At 40.0% G+C, this 25109-nt stretch overlaps 1 protein-coding gene across 1 annotated transcript in view; it reads right to left on the reverse strand.

Annotated features, from left to right (window-relative positions):
- The window catches only part of LOC125224952, a 156586-nt gene extending 131813 nt beyond the window's left edge, over window positions 1-24773 (reverse strand). Inside the window, exons 1-6 of the mRNA XM_048128471.1 lie at window positions 24236-24773; window positions 23941-24131; window positions 23334-23567; window positions 22947-23108; window positions 21161-21342; window positions 20763-20955 (exon numbers count right to left, since the gene is read on the reverse strand). Coding sequence (XP_047984428.1) covers window positions 20763-20955; window positions 21161-21342; window positions 22947-23108; window positions 23334-23567; window positions 23941-24131; window positions 24236-24773 — 1500 coding nt within the window. The remainder of the gene's footprint in view (window positions 1-20762; window positions 20956-21160; window positions 21343-22946; window positions 23109-23333; window positions 23568-23940; window positions 24132-24235) is intronic.
- Between the last annotated feature and the right edge of the window lie 336 nt (window positions 24774-25109).

The following is a 25109-nucleotide window of genomic DNA, read 5'->3' on the forward strand; positions in this document are numbered from 1 at the left end:
CCTACATCGAGCGAAAGAATTATCAGCCTTAACAACACAACTACTCCACACGAGATGGCGCGCATTTCGCCACAAAAACTCAAATAGTGTATTTTTCTATTCGTTTTAGCCTTGACCTGTGTCGCCATCTAGTGTTTGCAATAAATAGTAGTTACATCGACCGAAAGAATTCTGTCTTAACAGTACAACTACTGCACACGAGATGGCGCGCGAAGAAAAACGCATGAAAACTCGAAAATTTGCGTTTTCCGGGACCTAAGGATAAGTTAGACCGATTTTTCACCCCCAAAAACCCTCACATAACAAATTTCTGCGAAATCGTTAGAGCGGTTTCCGAGATCGTCAGTGTAAATAAATATATAAATAAATAAATAAATAAATAAATAAATAAATATACAAGAATTGCTCGTTTAAAAGTATAAGATTAATATTTTCATCGGGTAAGTGTGGTGAAAAATGTTGTGTTTCACTCGGGGGAGTCCGGGGCAAACTTTATTAAACCTATTTCGATACCCGAGCAAGCGAAAGACACAAAAATTAACCCATGAGTTTAGCGAGATATTCACATACATAATAGTAGCTTTTTACTTTAGTTGAATTCATATTATTTATTGTAATGTTGACATCTGAAAATTTTAAAAGTGCCCGTGTGGCCTACTTGCTGAATAAATGTTTTTAACTTTGATTTGATTTAATTTTCAACCCCCGACGCAAAAACGACGGGGTGTTATAAGTTTGACGTGTCTGTCTGTCTGTCTGTTTTTTTTTTTATTATTATAAATGGGCTTACTCTTGACCACAGACTAGACTGTTTGTCTGTTTGTCTGTCTGTCTGTATGTGTGTCTGTCTGTAGCATCGTAGCTCCCGAACGGATGAACCGATTTAGATTTAGTTTTTTTTTGTCTGAAAGCTGAGTTAGTCGGGAGTGTTCTTAGCCATGTTTCATGAAAATCGGTCCACTATGTCACGGTCGGGGGTTTTTTTTTTTTAATTTTAATTTTGTGGTTAGGTTATTTACTTTGCCCTATTAAAACATACCTGTTTCCTGTTTTAAGTAGATACATACTTTATTGTATGTTGTCATTGTACAAAATGAAGGCATAAAACAGAATGTTAGGGGCTCGTTTGAGCGCTTACAGAAGTTTCAACCAGAGCTTTGCGAGGCTTTTAACGATCGTAATCCGTTTACGTGACGGATTTGTTGTTACGATATTTAAAGCCTTAAGGAGAATACCTCATTTCTAAGACTTGGTTTGAAAAATGTAGGAAAGGTCAACAGATTTCATATAAGTATACCATAAATCAAGCAAACTAATATATACTTAACGTTTCAAACGAACTCTGTAAAATCCACTGAACTGCCCGCGTCTTTGGGTTTACAGCTTGCAGTTTTCGGGAGTCAATTTTTGTGAGTTGAAGTCTACAAAAACATAAAAAATTCCTCGTTACGTGATAAAATAATTATGAACACTCAAGGGCCTGGAACATATTTCCAATCACAGGCCAGTACAAAATCTGACACGCTCTCGGCTCCTATATAAATGATTCACTTTTTTTCTTAACCTAACTTAGTTCTGTGGTAAGGTCAGTTTGAAGAAGATCGGGATATAAAATTGATCTCTGAAACGAACGTCATATTCGTCTTCGATGCTCTGTCCGCAATCGCTTTCCTCTACAAATCGATAAATGATCTGTCGAGTGTCATCATGTCATGCCATTTTACATTTGGTAATGAAATATCCTATCTGCAAAAATACAAACAAAACAACAACAGGCACCATTTCATTCACCCCCACTAAGCTTCCTCAAACTTTACTGAAACTGTACCCCCCTTCCCACCTAAGTCATCATGTAAACCTGCATCCCTCCCCCACCCCCCTCATTGTAAGCAAAACGGAAAAAAATCGATAAGCAGCGGAACCGCAACATTGCGCAATTGCAGTGACCTTCAACGACCTTGACCCCTTTGACCCCGACCTTTGACCCACGCCCCCAAAATACCACAGGTCAGGCCCCACTTTATCAAAGGTCGGGCCCCAGAGAGCTATTTTGGGGCCAGCGTTCGCGTGGGAGCGGATGAAATTGGCGTAAATGAATCTACTATTAATGGTGCTCCCCTGGTGTTATTAATGTTATATAAAATTGAGTGACAGAGATAGCGCGATGGCATTGACATAACGCTGTCCCTGTCACACAATGTTACATTTACAACAGCCAGCGTCGGAGCACCATAAAGCGTGGCATTCATGATGACGTGCAAATTTGTAAATCTTTAGGGCCCATTTACACGGTGCGAGAACTCGCATGCAAGTCTCATTTGAAGTGTATACATTTTTATCATAGTAAATTCTTGTTAAATTTCACAAAGTGCAACTTCATTAATGAAACGACATACCCATACGAAACACTTTTAAATTTCTGCAACAAGGTGAAATGACTCATTTACCATCAGTTGCAATATTCCATTTCAGGAAATAATATTTGACGTCAGTTATATAAATCACACCTCTTACTAGTAAAATTGTAGATAAGATAACAATATGGCTGTGACGCAGGTCAGGTAGGTACTTATACCTACATATTATACCTACTGTTTTCCATATAAATAAACATATAATTCAATTACTGTGTATAACATATGTTATTATTAAAATCCAAACTAACTTAACAAACCTCGATTTTTTCGGTTAAAAGGGATAAATAAATTTTACATCAAGCTTTCTAAGCAGGAAAAAATGGTTGTTTGGGCTGTTTATCGTAATTAAAAACGATTACATTTTTTTTTAAATCACAGATAGGTACAGTCAGAACGAAAGTATTCTTTTTATCACCTTTTTTTCAGTAAGGAGCTTTTAGAGAAAGGTTTCTTCCTAATTAATCGTTATATTAAGTATAAATAATAAATATCACAAGTCACATAAAAATCACCATTATTTCCATCACATCAAGACTCCCCTTTCGAAATTACCCGAGCATTTCTGTAATTCGAAATTACCCCAATGCACCTTATTTAAATAACCTAGCGATTCGCCTTACTGTACTGGCGGAATTTTAACAAATTATTAGTTATTTACTACTAGTTTTTGCCAGAGACAGACTTTAGAAAGAGACAAAAAGTAGCCTATGTCACTCTCCATCCCTTCAACTATCTCCACTTAAAAAATCACGTCAATTCGTCGCTCCGTTTTGCCGTGAAAGGTGGACAAACAGACACACACACTTTCCCTTTTATAATACTAGCTTTTTCCCGCGGCTTCGCTCGCGTTAGAAAAAGACAAAAAGTAGCCTATGTCACTCTCCATCCCTTCAACTATCTCCACTTAAAAAATCACGTCAATTCGTTGCTCTGTTTTGCCGTGAAAGGTGGACAAACAGACACACACACTTTCCCATTTATAATACTAGCTTTTTCCCGCGGCTTCGCTCGCGTTAGATAAAGACAAAAAGTAGCCTATGTCACTCTCCATCCCTTGAACTATCTCCACTTTTTAAATCACGTCAATTCGTCGCTCTGTTTTGCCGTGAAAGACGGACAAACAAACAGACACACACACTTTCCCATTTATAATATTAGTATGGATTAGTATGGATAGTATGGATTTATATAAGAACCGTCATCATAATCATTACATAATTGAACAGTAAACACACCTGATATTTGATACATATACTTGATGATATTAGGAACCACCCACATATATCTAGGAAGTATACCTAACCTACACCGAAATTATAAACTAAGTACCTAGTTAGTAGCTCTTCTAGCAGGCGTAGCACACTAGTGGGGTAAACTTTATCGCATCGGTACGTCCCTATCGCACTTACAAATAGTACGAAAAGGACGACCTGATGTTATATCATTTATCATGCGATCGTGCTTGCCTACCAGATTTAATTACATTAACTAATAATTCCAATATTGAATAAGGAAGCTTTAGACTAAAACGTACAAAGCTTCAAAAGGAACAGGCTTACGTGGGCGAGAGAACTTGAAAGACTATTTGTGACTTTCCACGCCTAAAGGGCCCATATACTTCGTGAGCAGGAAGAACGGTTTGATCTAAATTTTTGATGTAATTTCCCCAGTGCTAAGAATATCATCACCGCCTTTCTTCCTATGGTTGCCCAACGGATATGGGATGGCAACCTGCCTTTGTAATATTGCAATATCGTTTTCTTTTAACCCTTTTAATAGCTATAAAGGGCGCTGAAACTTGATCATTTTATGTGCTCTGCCTATCCCTTTTGGAAATATAATCAGTATCTTGTTGGAAACTCAAATGGAAATAACCTTGTACTTAAATCATAGAAGACCCTTCTGTATTGAACGTCACATTCGGCCATTTTTGAAGGTGCCTTATGAATATTTACAGCAAAATTGGGCTTCCGTGAAAACAAAGGATACTTTAAGGGTATCTTAATTTGAATGTGGCAGGCACACCCGATGATTACGGTCGGGATCAAAGGGCGTTAAAAGCGATCTAAAAACGACTATGTTGAAGAAAATTCTGCTTACCGCTTTTAAAACTCGCCGGGCCCCGCAGGTCGCGGGGCTCCTGCTGACCGTACCCGCAGCTACCACAAATCTACTGAAGGTACTGAACCCACCGAAAGCGAGCAAGCTATGAGCCATCGGCGATAGAAATAAACAAAAGGTAGTCGCTCCCATGTAAAAAAAAACCGGCCAAGAGCGTGTCGGGCCACGCTCAGGATAGGGTTCCGTAGTTTTCTGTATTTTTCTCAAAAACTATTGAACTTATCAAGTTCAAAACAATTTTCCTAAAAAGTCTTTATAAAGTTCTACTTTTGTGATTTTTTCATATTTTTTAAACATATGGTTCAAAAGTTAGAGGGGGGGGGACACACACTTCTTTTTCCTTCAGGAGCGAATATTTCCGAAAATATTAATATTATTAAAAAACGATTTTAGTAAACCCTTATTCATTTTTAAATACCTATCCAAAAATATATCACACGTTGGGGTTGGAATGAAAAAAAATATCAGTCCCCACTTTACATGTAGGGGGGGTACCCTAATAAAACATTTTTTTCCATTTTTTATTTTTGCACTTTGTTGGCGTGATTGATATATTGGTATTGGTACCAAATTTCAGCTTTCTAGTGCTAACGGTCACTGAGATTATCCGCGGACGGACGGACGGACGGACGGACAGACAGACATGGCAAAACTATAAGGGTTCCTAGTTGACTACGGAACCCTAAAAAGAAGCGATGATAGCGCGAGCGAGTTATAGTTCGTCACCGAGCGATGAAGTATAAATCGCTCGCTCTCTCTTTTATCACTGAGGGTCCATTTACACGGTGCGTGAACTCGCACGCGAGGTTCATTATATTGCGGTTGTTTTGACAAATCTTAATCATAATATGTTTTTTGAAGGAGGTAGGGCATAGCGAAAGACGTTCCGCTTTGTGTGGTAGGGCACAGCACAGCGGATATCATCTCACTCGAATCTAGAGCAGAACCCAACTGGGGAAGTACCTCCGCCTTACAGAAGACCGCAGCCAAATAGCACTAGACCCTACTCAGTGTTGTATTCCTGCCGGTGAGTAAGGCTGCCGGAGCTCAACGAGGGTGCGGTGTGCCGGTGACGGAAGCATCTACGGAACGAATTTGTTCCGTCTCTTGTCCTTTGAGTCGTCGGCAACCCGAGCCCTCCTTGGAACTTGTATTCTCCTTCTTGCTGTCTACTTAACACACACCTTCAGTTGCAGGCGTCCATAGGTTACGATGACCGCTTTCCATCAGGCGGACCGTATGCTTGTTTGCCACCGACGTAGTATATAAAAAAAATGTAACCTAAACCGTCCACAATGTAACTGAAATCGCATGTAAGCTCGTGCGTCGTCTAAATCGGCCTAAATCCAATCACACAATTGACACTATGTTTACATTATATACTGGTAACATAACAAAAACCTTTAAATATTAGGTGTTTACTGTCAATATTGTTTTAAATTAAAACAAAAATACCTACACAGTCACTAATAAGGGATGCTTTAATTTGACGTCCCCTGAAACATTTTAATTAATTTAAGCCTCATGTCACTTAACTATCTGGAATTTAATTATCAAGTCTTTGAATTTTCCAAATTTGTCCTTGTTTATTTTGTTTGTTAAATTAATTTTATCTTGTTGCAGGTAAGGGACCAAGGGACTAATATTATTGTCAGTAATTCCACTAGGAATGCTGCTACGACCTATTAAGGTAAGGCTTTTGAGTCATATTAAATTACATTTTAATGAAGTCTTGAGAACAGAATTATGCTTTTTTAGTGTTTTTCTATGGGCTGCTGCAGAAAAATAAAATACGTTAGTTTTTATAGTAAGATCGTTTTACCTTCGGGAGTTAATAAAATATTTTTAGCACTGAGTAATGTTGCCCGAGCTTAACTGGGGTGGAAAAGGAGTGGGGTGGGTTACTGGGATTAGCAACGCGCATGTAACGCCGTGTCTTGCGTGGGCGACGGTCGCGCGACCGTCGCCGTCGCGTCTCATACTTCCATATCGATAAGGTTTGATTTCGTGTGCGTCGCATCGCCGTCGCGCGACCATCGCGCGACCGTCGCCCACGCAAGCCACGGCGTAACACATCTGCGGGCCGATTTTTTAGTCTCACGCGTTCGAATTCAGGAAATTGTCACTGAAAATAATAACAAGTCACCGTTTTCAACCGGTGTTTTAGTGAAAGTGAGATTCAAAAATCGGCCCCCTGGAGTTACAGGTATCCTGATACGGAGAGCTTATCAACCTTTTGCATGTTTGAGACCGTGTGTGTCATACAAAATTTTTACCTAATTTTATAGTACAAACTTATAATGCTTTTTTATATTCTGTTCAAGTATTTATGAATTGTTGTGGACTGTAAAATACTTGACTTTAGGAATTCCTTATTTAAAAGGAAACAAAATATTAAAACCGAAATAAATTACACATATGAAAGAAAAAGTGACTAAGGTCTCTAGTGCCTGAGGCTGGAATCGAACCAGCGTACTCTGCAATCGCGGCAGATGAAACAAAATATGCTACGAGTTCGTGGGTTAAATGTTTTTGTTTACGTTGTTATTTAGATCGGGTCGGGGGACCTTTTCCATCTTACCATAGATTAAATCCATAATTTCTGATCCTACACAAATATTAAATTTTCTAAAAAGCACCAGATTTATTTTAAGTCTACTAAATGCGAGTGACGTTGAGTGAGTTTACATTTATACAAGATTTAGAAGACTACATGGTATAAATGAGGAGTGTCTTTTCAAAAGGACTTATTTCTATAAGTCAACAGAGGTTATTTTTATCTATGTCTTCCTAGAGAAATAACCCTTGTTGACTTATAGAAATAAGTCCTTTTGAAAAGACACTTCTTAAATGGAGTTAGCTCCCGCCCCAATACACATTATTTTAAACTGCACAGGAAAGGATTTTCAGGATATCAAAATCACCGTCATCGTAGTATGGTCTGACTCTTAGGGTCCATTTATAAGATGCGGGAACTTGTAGCGATTTTAGTTACATTGCAGGCATAAATTCACATGCTAACCACTGAGCACACCAGTCAAAATCGCAATGTTTTAAGACTCACGTGCGAGTTCTCGCACCGTGTAAATGGGCCCTAAGAGCTTATGAAACAAAACTATGGAAACGGATTAAATCGCGTATAATGAATTTACAATTCATCCCGACGTTTCGAACATTTTACAGCGTTCGTGGTCAACGGGTGACTGAGGAAAAATTACAATGTGCAAAAGCTACCCACATACAAGAAATATTAACGAACCATGACCATAAATAATATAGATTTCTAAGGCAGGTTCACACACTATAAATAAAGCTAGTTAATCCGCTTTAATCCGTTTCCATAGTTTTATTTCATAACTATCGCGGTAACCGAAGACCCTGAGCTTATTTAGACGGTGTGAGAAATCGTTTGATACCATTTCTGTATTTCGATGCATTTCAGTATTTAGGCCGATAGTTCACTATCATATGTTTATCATAGAAATATGATCATAGGCAACATGTCGTCCTTTTTCTTCATGTTGGAGAAAAAGAGAGGCATACAGACAGACCTAAGATCATATTTTTATGATAAACATATGATAGTGGACTATCGGCCTTAGACAGTTTTATTGGATAAAGCCTCAATAATTGGCAATGTATAACTGGTGCCACACAATTTAAATGCATGCGAATATCATGAGAAATTAAATAAACCTTAATAATATGTTTAAACACTTTAAACCTTAAGTAAAAGTTTACTTTTTTTCTTGGAAATTTCTTTAAAATGCCGGTAAAATACTAAAAAGGGTCCAAGTTAACGCAACAAGTTTATTTTAATTGGGTCGATTGATGAGATTACAGAACTGGCCCGAGCGTAATCGAATTTCGCAGAAAATTAGTAAAAGGCACCTTTTGACTAAATCCATTAGCCTAATACGACCTTTTGAAGTTAAACAATTAGGAAATTTAAATTTATGTATATTTCTAATAAAGGAAGTGTGAAATACATTCCAATATTTAGGTACTTACATTTTGTCATCAGTTTCAAAACGATGTTCTCGTTGATTCGGTATTTTGCCACTTATTCGATCCGTCTGCTAGAGGGGGGGGGGGGGGGGATGAAAGCGACAAAGGTCACAGCCTGACCTATTATTGCCTCATAGTAGTATTTAAATAGCCTTATTGTCATGAGTCCGATTTTTCTCACTGTTTTCCTTCAGTGTACTTATAAAGCTGCAAGATACAGTTTTTAACTACTCTATTTTTTCTATGTTTTAGGATTTTTGAATTATTAGGTAGAGTATCCACTGGTCATATATATGGCAAGCATATTACATATACATATGTAGTGTCGGGTTAAGAATTTCACCCCCTTTCTTCCCGTGGATGTCGTAGAAGTCGACTGTGGGATATGGATTAAATTGTGGCGTAGGCGAGAGGCTGGAAACCTGTCACTGCAATGTCACAATTTGGATTTCTTTCAAACCCTATTTTGCCAAGAGTGGCACTGAAACTTAGTAGTTCATATGCTCTGCCTAGTAGGCAGATACATACATATAATCACGCCTGTATCCCATGAAGGGGTAGGCAATCGTAGGTATTACATATAATTATGCAGCTCAAATTAATGAGATAAGACAGGATGACTGGTCGCGTTTTTGACAGGCGGTAACTGTGAGGTAACCGAGAGCGGGTGGGCGGCACTTTTAGCGGGGAGCGGGAGTGGCCATACTGTACGAGAGAATGGTACTCTTTATTATACTCTGCTTAGGTACATACTATTTCCGTGACCGTGACGTTTACGCTATCAAGTAGGTATCATATTTTAGAAGCTCAGGTGCCGTAGCCGATTGGCATTTCTCCGACGCGAAACGAAAACGAAACGCCGCGAAAGGTAGTCTAGCTCTGTCGCGCCAATACGCAAGAGCGATATAGATATCTACGAGCGTTTCGTTTCGTGAGCGTTTGTGCCATTCTGCTACGCACCCTGTACAGTCGACAACTATTTACAAGCTATATAATAGCAAAGAGGATCGAGTATTATAGAGAGTTACTGTTGAAGTAAAATGTGTAATCACAGTGCATAGACTGCCATCTCTCGACACAAGCTTAAAACTTTTGAACCTCAGTTGTGACAATTTAGCCCATATTCTTAACTTGATATGTGTTAAAATGTCAAATATTAATATTAGCGCCATCTAGCCCAGCGTCCCCCAAAGGTGTATAACCATCTAGGTCACCGTACCTTTTTCTGTATGGTACTCAGGTACGTTTTTTTCTTAGACTTTATCTGTCTATACGGAGTTATATATGTCTTTGATAATAGGTATGCTACAAACCTTGATTCTTTTCACGTCATTGTAGTTATCAAATTACAAGATGTATTGTATGCAAACATGTTTATTACTAGATAAAAATGTTCTTATAATCCAATATACGACTATCGCTAGGTTAATGAATCCATAGACTTCCACTCATTTCAATTTGAACTCTAATATTTTTAAAACAAAAGTTACTATCGCTAGGGTAGACATAGCAAAAGGTAATACCATTGGATAGTATGCCTTATTCTTTTGAAGTAAGGTTTCTGGGTGATAATCGGCGTTTAATTTAGGAGCGTCGTAGGCGCACATAGCAACTGTGATAAATTATATTAATGTAGAGAACACAGTAGTTTTTTTTAATGTTTTGTTTTCAGTACAAATGGTGCTTTTTTACGCACTAGTGTGAAAACTGGTTCATTTCTTGTCAGGGTGAATCTTCGTAGAGCCATCTGTACTGAAAAACGTCGTACGATACACGTGCGAGAAGGAAATTCGTAACTCGTGTCGATTTAAAACACGACCCAATTTATCGCCACTCGTATCGTTTCGAACTTCTTATTTTCCGCACTTGTATCGTAATGTAGGTACTATTCTATGTAAAGAACTAATAAAAATTACCAAAACCTTTGTACGCTCTGTCTCACTGTTTCTACCTTACCTACTACTTATTTGATATCCGTAACATAGTGTAAATGTATGGTCTAAAACATAACTAGCACACCAGTGCGAGGGTTTACTGGTGAAACCCGATAAGTTGAGCAAACAAAAGTGACATAATTTTACTATAGCTATAAAGATACATACAATTACGCCTGTATCCCATAAAGAGGTAGACAGAACACATGAAACTACTAAAGCTTCAGTGCCACTCTTGGCAAATAAGGGGTTGAAAGAAAACGAAACTGTGAAATTGCAGTGACAGGTTGCCAGCCTCTCGCCTACGCCACAATTTAACCCATATCCCATAGTCGCCTTCTACGACACCCACGGGAAGAAAGGGGGTGGTGAAATTCTTAACCCGTCACCACACAGGCACAGCTATAAAGATACCCATCTAAAATAGCGAATCAACCAAACAACGCAACATAAATGAGTTCCTGTGTCCATTTAAGTGTACTGCAGAGGATCTTGGCAAAATATTATCAAGCTAACGCTTAATTCTTTCACAGAAGAAGAAGACTAATAGTTATATTCGTTGCCCGCTACCTGCTTTGCTCTCCGTTCGTCGCTCAGCGTCACTCTCTCTTTACAATATCATTATCACTAACTGGTTCACTACCTCAATGCGTACATGTTTAAAATGTGTTTCACTACAAATATACCCGCTGCCCGCTCCTGTCCCCGCTACCGCTTTTGTTTCCGCTGCTCGCTCAGCGTCACTCTCAACACATCATTATCACTACCTCAATGCGTACGCGCTTAATCTCACACTCTCGCAAAGCTCATTGACCCCGAAGGTGACATAATATTATCTGTAAAGCGGTCAGCGGTCACGTTAATTTGTCTCTCGTACCGATAAAGATAGCTCAATTTAAATATAATTGACCGTATGATTTTCGCAGTTTTATTTTAAAAAAAAATAAGTCTTTTCGGCTTGTAAGGAAAGTATTTATTTATTTATTCATTTTAATCAAAAAGTAACACAGCATTACAGTTTACACCAAGGCACTGTTAAACTACAAAATACAAAACAAGACTTACAAAAAAATATATACCTACAACATTTTAAACATTAGATTTGGGCGACGACGTAACAGCGTGGCTCCGTTGCGTCGTCTGACTCGGCGTAGGATTCGGCAGGTTGCCCCGGAACCGCCGAAATACCACACCCTTCAGCCAGAAGTCTGCGCACGCGATAGTGTCCCGGATGAAGTATGCGTTTAAGGGCGTTTTGGCTACCGTTTTTGTGCTCACCAGTTGGCGCCACTGTACAGCTCAAATAACAACGGTTATTCATTATTATTATGGGCGGGAAAGGGTTAGTTTTGAATCATCCATACTAATATTATAAATGGGAAAGTGTGTGTCTGTTTGTTTGTCCGTCTTTCACGGCAAAACGGAGCGACGAATTGACGTGAATTTTTAAGTGGAGATAATTGAAGGGATGGAAAGTGACATAGGCTACATTGTCTCTTTCTAACGCGAGCGAAGTCGCGGGCAAAAGCTAATATATATAATAAATCCGAAAGAAGAGTTCTCAAAGTAATAACAACTTAACGTTTGAGTGGAAACTGCTTGAAAAACAAGATCACAAGATATCTTTTTTTTATTTGTTTTTGTCACCAAGAAACAGACAATAAAAAGTTCATTATTACATTATAATATGTTTTTAATCTTCAATAATTGATGGTTAATCAATACAAAATGGTTGCTAGCGGTCACTGATTAAACAAAGGAAATTAGTTATATAAGTTAATCGAGTTTTAATGCTATTAGAAACATCTGGCCGTAATAATCAGATGATTGGGTTAGGTTCGGCTATTAATTATATTACATCAGTGGCAAACAAACATATGTCACCACCGTAGCCAACATGGACACTCGCAACACCAAAAAGTGTTAAAATTATCCATTCCATTTTTTCCATTGTTACACTATTTATGATGTTGACTTCTACATGTATCCACTGAACACGTCTACCATATATAACCGGTGGACACTCTATTTATTATTGCCAACATTGTAAAACATTGAAAAAATGGATCAGTTATATTTGCCCTCTAGTCGAGATTTGCCCCGCTGTACCTTACATAATATGCGTAGCCAACCCACCGAAATCTTTTTGTCGATGCCAGTTTCACTTATCGAATGAACATGAGACTGTGATAGACGCTAAACTTTCGAGAGGCTGTTTAAATATACGGATGTACTCACGATTTCGAGTCATTTCGAGATCCTTCATCAGGCATAAGTGCTCGAAAGAGTACAATGTTGATTGGCTGCAGTTTTCTGTAAAAGGGCATTTTCAAAAATTGGTGCCCATGTGAAAGCTGTTAACAAAAATTAACTCGATGTCAGTTTTGTGACCACAATTAAGCACGAAATTTCAATAAAAGTATTGCTTTTGTGTTAATTACATAAATTATAAGCAATAATCTACATTTTGAACATGAAAAAGTTGGTTTTTAGACAAATTTTATTCTTAATTATCGTCAATGACATCGAGTTATTTTTTGTTAACAACTGACAATAATTTTGGGCCCCAATTTCTGAAAATGCATAAAACAGTCTGGCAGTGCTCTATCTAGATCTGGCCATCTAGCCAAGAGTGCTATCGTAGACGCTACGTATAGTAGTTGAGTAGTCGACTGAGTTTGACCCTCTCTATCGCTCTTTCAGCTCTCTCAGTAATTCGCGTTTGCCATGGAGCAACCTGTATACGTGTCGTTTACGCGTTCATCCATTTTATTTAAAACTAAAGCACTGTTTAACTAAAAATACATAAAAGCATAAAAATAGAAATGTAAGAAAAAATAAACACATCAAAAACAGACGAAAAAAACAATATTCTATTTATTTGTAACAGCGTTACGTCGTCGTCTGACACGGTCGACACGGCGTAGGGTTCGGTAGGTTGTCTCGGAACCGCCGAAACACGACGCCCTTCGACCAGAAGTCTGCGCTCGCGACGGTCCTGCAGAAGTGCACGTATAGTGGCGCGACTGTAGCTGGAGCACCCTCAGCGTGTAGCCAGTCTTCTGGCGAACGAACTCCACCACCTCAACAGCCCCGGCGGAGCAGTGCAGGCGCGACGCGCGACACGTAGAGCGCCCTACTCGGTTATATCGGTTATTTTTGGCTATAGGCCTTGGAATGAAATCCTCTGTATTTATCTGAAAGTGTTAATTTCTATTATCTCCATTTTTGTGTAAGTAAACATAATCTACAGCCTAAATGACGCCCAACATATTTCCTTACACGAATCATAATAAATAATAACATCTTTAGGCCGCAGCAAATTATATTTGCAAACCCTACGCCTGCAAACACTGTATCATAATGTAACGCTTAAATAAAAATATTTTATACTGTGTTGGTATAGAGGATATTTTCCTGTACAAAAGTGTAGATGAAGAGAAGTTGGTAAAGTAAGCTATTGTGCGTGTGAAAGGAATGAATAATGTCAAACTTTTTCCTCATTTGTGGCAGTCATCCATCTTGCCGTATAACAGAATTGTATGAGACTGCTTTGATGGGACGTACGTTGATGTAGGGGGGAATTATTTGCTATGGGGATCAAGTGTGAAAGGTTTAGTAATAAACAAACTAACTGTAAGTGATAGGGAAAGACGATATCAAATATATATATATGATGTGACGATGACAAATATATCTGTTGATGCTGTCAAGGCCGATTTCGGCCACAGCGACTGCGTGTTCTGGAACAGACAATTTCAAGAGAGTGTGGCTGTTCCACTCTCTGGTGTGCGGCTGTTCCACTCTCTGGTGTGCCTGTACTTTATTAGTTTAAATATTTGCATGTTGTGTTTACCTGTAATAAGTTATACATTAAGCATGTACTTAATTTACTTAGTGTATGTGTAATTTTCCTATTCCTTTAATTATTTCTTGCAATACCATTTTCAAATGTCTATTCTTTATTTCCTGCTACCCTAAGGTTGTCTGGTAGAGATCGCTTACAGCAATAAGACCGCCTGTTGCTACCTATTTAATGTCTGCTATTTGTAATCTGTTATCCTTGTGGTGCAATAAAGAATATTTACTTACTTACTTACTTAATTTTAGTATAAACTACATAAGATTAATTGTAATAACTATTGGTAAACCTTTAAATAAATAAATAAAATAAAACATAGTAAAAAAGTAATACCTAGGTCGTACCTATACATATTTTTTACAATACAATACAAATTCATTTGATTGCACAGCCTTACAAAATGTACATAGGAACACACATGTTACAATAAATTTCGTTATAGAGGTAAACAACAGGCGGCCTTATCGCAAAAAGCGATCTCTTCCAGACAACCAAAGATTCCATATTAAAGAAAAACCAGCATAGATAACATGGTCGTGTGATAAACTACGAGACGTCAGGCCGTCTTATTCGCACTTACAAATAGTGCAAAAAAGACGGCCTGACGTTTTGTCGTTTATCACGCGACCATGCTTGCCTGCACGGTAAAGTCACACAGCGTTCTCCCCACAACTCCTCCTCCAACCTTCAAATCAAGAGTGAACAGGCATCTTCTGGGCGAGCTCACTCCATCGTAGGCCACGTCTTTGCCTTTGGCTAGTCTGTGGTCAAGTCAAGAGTAAGCCCATTTATAATAATAAAAAAAAAAAAACAACTCTCTTTCAACATCCACATCACTCAAATAACCTTTAATTACTTTATTAATCTCACCTCCCAATTAGATAACTGTCCGGCTTTCCAGTGGAGGAGTTTTGATTAAACCGTCCCTTTATGTGGTGTCACGTGGGCCGGGGGACACGTTCAAGTCAATTTTGTTGCGTAAATACGTATACTTATATATTACTTGGTAAGGACATGGCATATGAACATTAATACTATGGGAATGTATTCTGGAGTGGCTGGGGTTATGAAAGTGTGTGAAGCGAAAGTGGTTTGTCAGGATCGTAGTAAATGGAAATCCGTGATATCTGTCTACCCATCTGGGAAAAGTCTCCCCCAGACATTTCCGCTAATCAAAAGTTAAAAATTATAGGACTTCTCGCACAGATTGACTGAGTCCCACTAATAAGACATAGAAGTCTTGTATTCTGGATACTCAAACAACGATATAAAATATACTAATACCTTCACTTAATTTACATAGAAAACATCCGGCCATGACTCCGGAACAAATACCTATCTGTGCTCATCATACAAATGAATGCCCATACTGGGATTTGAACCCAGGACCGCTGCTTTATTAGTAGGCAGGGTCACTACGCGCTAGGCCAGACAGGTCACAGTGGCGTCTGTAGCAAGCAAAGCAACGCTGTGTAAAAAAGCGAGCCAAACGTCCAATCGCGTGCTGATGTGAACTCATCAACCAATCTCTTGACGTTCCACTAAGACGCATCAAACGAGAATGGTTAGTCGAAATTATATGAATAACCTCATCCTTACTTTTGAAATCTTTGCGTAAATATTTCATTTAGTGTCTTTGGGAAGGCTGTTTTGATCACTGTATAATGTATTCGGTTAGGTATATATCCTTAGGGGTTTGTTTACAATTAAATTTTTAAATACCTAATGACAAAAATAGTGGTAGGTATTTTTACTACATTGCTTGTCAGTAATAGGAACAACAAACTCGTTCAGACACTTGCTGTTTACTGTAAGGGCGATACCTAAAGTAACAATAAACTCAAAACTTTTATAACTTTTGTACCTATAACTTTTATACCTGTCTATGTTATCTTTAATTATATTGTTTGTCCACTCTGCACACATTATTATAAACACAAACACGTCAATATAGACTTTATACACATTTACTGAAGCTCGCTATTTCAATATACAGCTTATTATTTCTTTGTAAGAGAAAAAAAATATTTGCTTCTGTATTTTTTAACAAACAAATGATAGTATGACTTATTTCTGCTCTCGATTAAAGGGCAGAACTAGTTTAGTGCAGTTAACACAAGGAATTACTTGAACTATGTTACAAATACGATAAAGGAGAAGGTACCAAGAAAAAGTATAAGGATTACTAAAGGCCACTTGCACCAACGAAAATGGAGGGTCAACCCACCATTTTATATGGAATTTGACAGATGACAGCCCACTAACCCTGAGTTAAGTAATTGGTGCAAGTGGGCCTAAGAGAACCCATTTTTTTCTAAAATAAATAAAATTAAATAAAACCTTTGTAACAAGACTTATGAACTTTTAGTTGAGCTGGAGATACATATTGTCACTAAAAATAAAAATTAATATCTAATCAAAGCTTTCCATGTTTCGGCACTGGTCCCACCGCGAGCTAGTAAGCTATGAGCTATCAGCTATAAAAACGAACGAAAGATAATTAAATTATGTTTATAGTTACTCGCCCAGCGGTGAGCTATTTAAATCGCCGTGTCTCTTTTATTCGCACGGGGGTGCTTATCTTTTGTTCGTTTTTATAGCTGATAGCTCATAGCTTACTAGCTCGCGGTGGGATCAGTGCATAATAGCAAAATCACAAGAAACACAAGATCTTTACACGTATTTTTACCTCCTTGTGTATACTTAACTTCATTTTAGCTTAACGTCACATAATGCTTTATTGCCTAACGTTAAATTGAAACGTCTTACACAGTTACAGCATATTAGTAAATCATAATTACTTCACCATTGTACATTGATCTATAGATCGTTTCATTTGCGAAGGCGCTTGCCTTGGTTCGTAATGTCATACTCATAAACGTTACTTTTCACAAATCTGCACGCCATCGTTAATGGCGCTATCCATTCTTGTAACGCCATGGCTTGCGTGAACGACGGTCGCGCGTCAGTCGCCGTCGCGTCGCATCGCAACGCATCGCCTATCATCGATAGTTCATCGACATTACCCAGTTAAGACACTTCCATAGAGATCAAAGGATTGATTTCGTCGCGCCGCGCGTCGATCGTCCATGCAATCCACGGTGCGGCGTAAGAATCAGGTAATTTCGAGTTTAAAACTTGAATGTAATTCGTATTTGTACAAGTATGCTGGGACTTGCGAGATTTTCAACATTTTCACAAGCAAATTACATCAAATAAAGGTTAAGGGAGGCAACAGGTGACCCTCGCGCCGGCAGCTTTCTCGCGCAAAGAATTGCTATTGCAATACAGCGCGGGAATGCTGCTTGCGTGATGGGCACCCTGCCGAGGGGCTAGGGCCTGGAGGGTAGTTTTTAGGTTTATTTATTTTTATATAAGTTATAGTTTAAGTTTTTTTGTCCACTATCTGTACTGATGTATAATCATAATCATAATCAATTTATTTAATAAAATTTCCTCGAAAGTCAAATAAAGAATTAATGTTGTTAAATGACAGATCATCTTAATTTGGACGTACAAATTATCTCACGTGTTTGGCAAAATGCCCGATTTAGCACGACAAGTATATTCATTAAACATCAACTCTACACACCTCTGTACAAGACATACTTTTAAATACACATGTGAAATGTATAAAATAAGATAAAACGCTGGTTGTAAACAAAACATCACGTGAATTTTTCATCTACCTATAGGCGCCAATTTGCTACAGGAATGTGGAAATAACTAAATTTTTGAATGGAATCCAAAATGCGCGTTTATTTTTATCCACGGGTGAGTCACGGTAACCTACTTTAAACGGTTTTAGGTAGCCTCCAGGTAATCGCAATGAGGTTACGGGGAAAGTAGATGACCTAAGGGAACCGCCTACCCATAGAAATATAGACCTAATTTTCGGTCCTGCACATTAAAACAATTGCAAAAAAAATAGTTTTAAATCGAAAATGTATTTATTTATAAAAGTATATGAAAGACAGAGATTTGTAGAAGACTTCAGGACATAAGAATACTTGGAGAAAGAGGGAAGATGGCCTTTGACCAATAGTGGGACAGTATGATCTTTTGGATAATTCCATATAGGTATGGAATTTATTATTCAATTCTAATTCTCGCCATCGACAGGGCGCTCATCCACACACCTTGCAACCTAAATGGTCGCGCACCGTGCGGTTTCAGAGGAATTTCCTCCCGCGGACGCTCCGGCTGTGGAATGAGCTATGTCGAGGTATTCCCGATGAACTACAGTATGGGGTTCTTCAAAAAAGGAGTGTACAAGTTTCTAATGGGTCGGCAACGCGCATGTGACACCCCTTGAGTTACAGGCGTCCATAGGTTACGGTGACCGCTTTCCATCAGGCGGACCGTATACCTGTTTGGCACGGCGTGGTATTAAAAAAAATATAATCCACACTTTATAAGTTTGTTTGTCCGTCTTTCACGGCAAAACCCCCCCCCCCCGAAGGAAGAGCGAAGCTGCGGGCAAAAGCTAGTTGCTTAATAAAATTGAAAAATTCTAACGAATGGGCGTAGGTGTCAGGTTAGTGTAAATAATAACCTACCACAAAATCTTGAATTTTGAAAAACCCCCGACCGCGACATAGTGGACCGATTTTCATGAAACATGGCTAAGAACTGTTGGGGATATTACCAGGTTGATGATGAAAACTATTACTTGTACCATCACATTTACTTTATTCACTTATAACAAACATATTAACAACCAATTTACAATAAATAATTCAAGACTTCTTCACTACTACTCGTCTGTACTCGAACTGGCCCCCGTCACTGCTTGTCCGCCATTTTTATAACATTCCAACATGGCGGAAACCCAGTGACTACTATTAGTCAATTGATATTCTTTAATACTTTCATCATAAATGACAGTAAGATAAATCAAAATAAGGCATTAATAAATAATTACTCTAACAGCTCGGCCATCCTGTTCGAGGCGAGACCCTTCGCCAAAACTTAATGTGAAATAATTCAAAAGAAAGACAATATCAGTTTATACAAGAAAAAGATTATAAAAGTGTAGTATAATATGCATTTGAAATAATTCTTAAACAATAGAAACACAAAACATCACTTCACTTCATACCGATACCTTTACCCCATAATTACGATATCCTATAAAATGGATTTTTAAATATTTCCATAAATCTTATCAAGAAATATAGGCCCGTGAAAAATAAATATATGAATAACATTAACTTCGATACAATTAAATTAATTACATCTAATTAAATTCATTACATCCAATTGAATTCATTACATCTAATTAAATTATGATAATTAAATTAATTTCACAAGTTATAAACATATTTAAGTAAACAATGCAACACTTCACTTCACACTTCACTCGCGAAACAAGCAAAAAGAACACATTTACACGGTTTTATGACATCACCACCTCATCACACGATTGAATGAAATTCCCGTGCCGCCACGGGCTTTGGCAACATGATGTACCCGTCCGCTGCAACAGCATCATGGGCCACCCAAGCTCTGTCAGCCTGGATAGTGCTGCCGATGCTGCTCATCACGGACGCCGGACATTGCGCCGCCAGACGCAAGCTCGCATACCATGCCAGCGTATGAGGACCCACGGTGGACGATCGAAACAGAGGTATCTTTACCCTGACCCTCTCACCTGGGCACTCCTGGGTCGGAAGTGAATCTACACCCCGACCCTCTCACCTGGGCACTCCTGGGTGGTAAACGAATACCAGACCCTGGCCCTTTCACCTGGACGCTCCTCGGTCCTTGATCTGAAACTTGCAACACTTTCTTTAGGAACATAATTTCGACTGTCTTCGAAATTATGGTAAAACGATTATGGTTCGGTAATCAATTCAATAAGTCATAATGTATCGATAGTCGTTATGATTAATTAAATTATTGTCATCGCCTATTAATATATCTACTGTTTATATATACTGAGTAATTATATTCAAGATTTTTCAGATGTATATATCATACACATTTACAGAATCTTTAAATACTCAAATGACCTGTCAATAAAATATCGCGCCTAGTTAATATTTACCATTTGTAACGTAAACATATTATATTACGCAACCATTTAAGACTAATCGCAAGTACACGACTACGGTGTAGGTCCTTATTATTTTTTTTTTTATCCTGTTATTATTATTATTATTTTAGGTACTAGCTAAGATTGATGCAATAGTATGCCGAAATAGAAAAACTCTTTGTACATATACTATTTAGGTTACAGGTCAACAATAGCGACACCCGTCAGACATTTATTTATTTATTTATTTATTTACTTACAGTATACAATTGTACCTTAACAGCTAAGGCCACAGCGGCACAAATTGTTATCGATAATACTTATACATCCAGTACACAAGTATATTTTACAAAATTATCTTAATTAATAGTGATACTACTTACAGGCATCTCTCTCTCAATCATCTTCTTACATTCAATCATCAATCGTCCAATTGCACTAGCGAACAAATCACACTCCGGGTATGCTTCTAGCACGGAGTTGAGCAGTGCGTGCGCGCGCGACCGGCGCCTGCGCGTGCGCCCGTGTGCGCGTGGCGCCCTCCGCCAGCAGCGGATGGCGCCGCGCGCGAGTGTACTGGTTAGGCACAAATAAGCGCATGAAGGCTTCGACCAGATCCACGCTATCTATTGTGCTTCTTATAACCCCGATCGTAAATTTCGCCAGAGAGAGTAACCTCCGTAACTGAAGCGAGTCGTATCCCAGATGTCCTTGCAAAAACAACGTGGGGTACATATACGGATAGCACGTGTGTATTTTTTTGTATAATGCTCTGAGATACGCCTTTTGAACTTGTTCCAGCATGAGGATATATTTACTCTCATGCGGACTCCACACCACTGCGTTCGTTTCGAGTATACTACGCACGAGTGCCGCATATAACACGCGTGTGGCTTCCACTGTCAGAGGCGCGGAATTGCGCAGGACGAAGCCCAATCTTCTGTACGCAGTGTTGGTCACGGCCTGGACATGCTCACGAAACGTGATATTTGAGTCAAAAAGAACCCCTAAATCGCGTACCTGTTCCGAACGCGACACGTCAACGCCGCCTATGGTATAATTAAACATTTGTACTGTGCGAGCCCGGGTGAATGACATCATTTCGCATTTACTGGCATTAAAATAGAGCTTATTTTCAACACTCCAGCGATGGACTGCCTCTAAGTCCCGTTGCAGCTCTTCACAATCCCCCCGCCTCCGAATCGGTTTAATCAGCTTTACATCATCCGCGAACATTAGTACTGTGCAGTGATGCACGTCATCCGGAAGATCATTTATCAGCAGCACGAAAAGAAAAGGCCCCAAGTTAGATCCTTGACTAATGCCAGATCTCGTGGGGTAACTTTCAGAAACGTACGGACCATACTTTACGTACTGCTTCCGACCGGATAGATAATTCGCGAAAAGATTTAGGAGCCTGGGTGTGAACCCCATGGCTCCAAGTTTTAACAGCAGAACGTCATTATCTACCCGATCGAATGCTTTTTGAAAGTCCAGGTAAACTACGTCCACCTGAGCTTTCCCGTCTAGCTCTCTTGACAGAGTGTGGGTCAAAGTTAGCAGGTTTGTAGCTACTGATCTTCTGGGAAGAAATGCATGCTGTGTACTGGTGATGTACGACTGACATTGCGGTAGTAGTTTGCAATGTGTCGCCGACTCAAAGACTTTAGCCAGGACGTTCAGAATTGCAACGGGACGATAGTTCTCAACCTTAAGTCTAGATCCCTTCTTCGGGATCGGCGTCACTCTAGATTCTTTCCAGTCTGTTGGGTACACCCCGAATGAAGAATGAGGTTGAAAATAAACTCTATCGGACCCACAAGACTATCGATACACCCCTTTATCACATAAGCCGGTATCGCATCAGGTCCAGGCGCCGATCTAGGTTTTAATTTCTTTACTGCTCTCCTCACGTCGCTCTCTGTAAAGCCTCGAATGTCAATGCTCCTAGCATCGACAGGTAGGCTTTCACTGGCGACCTTTGGATCCAGAACTGGTTCCTCGCGTAGAAAAACGGAGGCGAAGTGAGATGCAAACGCCGCGGCCGCGTCAGCGCCCGAGTGCTCTACATCGCCACGCGTAACTCTCGGCTCCACGCCGCCTTTGCAACGCAAGGAATTGACGTGGGACCAGAATTGAGTTGGGTTACGATATAGGCGCTCAGACACTTGCTCCATATAATCACGTTGGGCTTCGACTATCTCATTTTTTATTTTTGAACGAAGCTGACTAAACTGTTCATAAAATACCTTATTTCTTGAACGTTTCCATTGTTTGTGAAGGCGTGCTTTACGTTCTATGTCCCTAATGATTGTTGTCGTATAGAACACTGGATAGGTACGGCTACATACGCGCCTTCTTATTTTCTTTGGGACGCAGTGTTGGAAGGCATTATACAAGGTCTCTTTAAAGAACTGGACAGCATCATCGGTGCAACCATAACTGTATAGTTGCTCCCAATTAGCATCTCTAATTTCACAATATAATTGGTAGAAGTCCCCCTTTGCGAAATTCCAATCATTGTCTTCCCCTATATTGGACGGTTCCACTAATACCCCACCGGATACCAGCACATATTGGGCTTGGACTATGATGGGCGGATGGTGCCCGTCGATTTTAGATAGCACTTCATGAGAATCTGCCTGCCGCACACGCAACGCACCCCTCACCTCCTTGCTTGCTAACACTACATCCAACATTCGGCCATTTACATTGGTTACTGTGTTGTACTGATACATATTACAAATATTAGTGAAACAGTTGAAATATCTTTCTACACTTGCACTAGCACTGTACAGATTTAGGTCTCCCAGTACCATAACTTTTGAACTGCCGTGAATCGAACACACTCTCTCTACCGAATCAAACCATTGAAAGTACACTTCGTCATTAGATCCAGGAGGTATGTACACTACACACACATACATATATTGTCCGGATACAGAAAATCTCACCCATAGGTCTTCGCCCTGATCGGTTTCATAGGATGTCAACCTTTCTAGACACAATGGCGCACGCGATATCAGTAGAACCCCGCCGCCTCCTCGTCCAATACGGTCCCGCCGAAGCATGTTCCAATCTGAACCTGCGCCGCACACTTCTGCATCATACACCGACTCGTCTAAATTAGACTCAGTAACGGCCACCAGGTTTATCTCGTCAGAAGACATGAGATTATTACGCCAGGACTGCAGTTTTGTCTTTAGCCATCTTACGTTTTGGTAATATATATTGAGGGAAAAAGGTTTAGGCGCCCGCTTTATACCCTGCTTTCTGGTTTTGCTGTGGCCCCCGAAATAACCACGCCTTAACTCGAGCGTTATCGGGCCAACATTCCGCAGACATGCATCTGTCGTACATTTCCGAAGGAACTCCTATTTTATACGACTTATAGTCGCCCTTTGGCTTCAGTTCTTCGACAGTAAACGTTTTATCCGGTCCTAGTGTTTGCAAATAACTCCGTATTTCGTCCGCTCCCGATAACATGTTCCACAGGTGAATGAATTTGCGGCGTTCGACTGCCCTGAGCGACGTCACGCCGGGGCCCGCAGTACACCTTACCGAGGCGGAGCGTCGTTTTTTACGCTGCACTTCCCAATCCCCCAACGGTTCTTCATCTCTATCTGCAGTTAGTTCCCGGGTAGCTTCGTTATTGTTTGCAAGTGTCACTTTCACTCCAGGGACAGCCAGCTCAACCGGAGTTCCTTCTCCAGCCTCGCTCGAAGCTTCCCTTATCTCTTCCACTTCTGAGACTGACGGTTCCGGCTTGGCTGTAGTCGTTGCATCAGTTATCGCTGACTTCCCCTACCACGTTGACGACCCTTATTCTTCCTTGATTTCGAACTTGGTTTATTACCTTGTACTGGCGTAGACGCAGTATTATGATGGCAAGGGCAGCCTGAAGCAAGCTCCAGATTCATCAGTCTCTCGTTTGTTGCCTCGAACTTTGCAGCACAGTCTTCAATAACTGCTTGATAACGCGTAATAGTGCTAACCGCGTTAGCTAGTTCTCCTTTCAACTGACCAATCTGAACGCGCAGCTGTTGCAATTCATTCATCATCTGCGTCCCGTCAGCCCCCGATGACTGCGTGGAAAATGAGACGTCACTTCTATTCCTCACCATCACGTTCTTCATAGTGGTAGGCGTACCCACTGGGGTCTCACAGTTGCGCCCTACCTGCTTATACTTGATGCAGCACTCTGGGCAGACCCAGTTATCTCTCTCCTCCAGCATTATGGTTTTACCAGAACATCCGTGATGATATAGTTTACGGCACATTTCTACTCTACACTGTAGGTACTCCTCGCCGACCTTGAACTCGTCCTGGCACGCCTGACATATCAATTCACCGCTATCGGCCCTGCTCATAAGAAACTTATCGTTGACGGCCATTGTAACTATTTACGGTAATAAATATAGCGCGTACCTTATAACTTAGAGATAGGGAAGGCAACGGCTGTCGTAGCACCGGCGTAGCACTAGTCGTAGCCACAGCGCGCGCACAGGCACCGCGTAGCGGAATGTCGTAGTCGATGCGCCCGGCCTCGATGACGTCACCGTACCTTGCCGTCCGTAGTTTCGCCGATTGTACCTCAACGATCTTGGTCTAGCGGTGAGTGCGGCCGCCTGCTAATCCGTCGACCCGGGTTCGATCCTCAGCTGCGCAAGTGGCGAACTCTTGCCGTCCTCTTCTAAGACCGCCCACTGGGTGGAGTCCCCGGGTAACAG

This window comes from Leguminivora glycinivorella, chromosome 3 (genome assembly GCF_023078275.1).
Source record: "Leguminivora glycinivorella isolate SPB_JAAS2020 chromosome 3, LegGlyc_1.1, whole genome shotgun sequence".
In the NCBI taxonomy this organism is placed as follows: domain Eukaryota; kingdom Metazoa; phylum Arthropoda; class Insecta; order Lepidoptera; family Tortricidae; genus Leguminivora; species Leguminivora glycinivorella.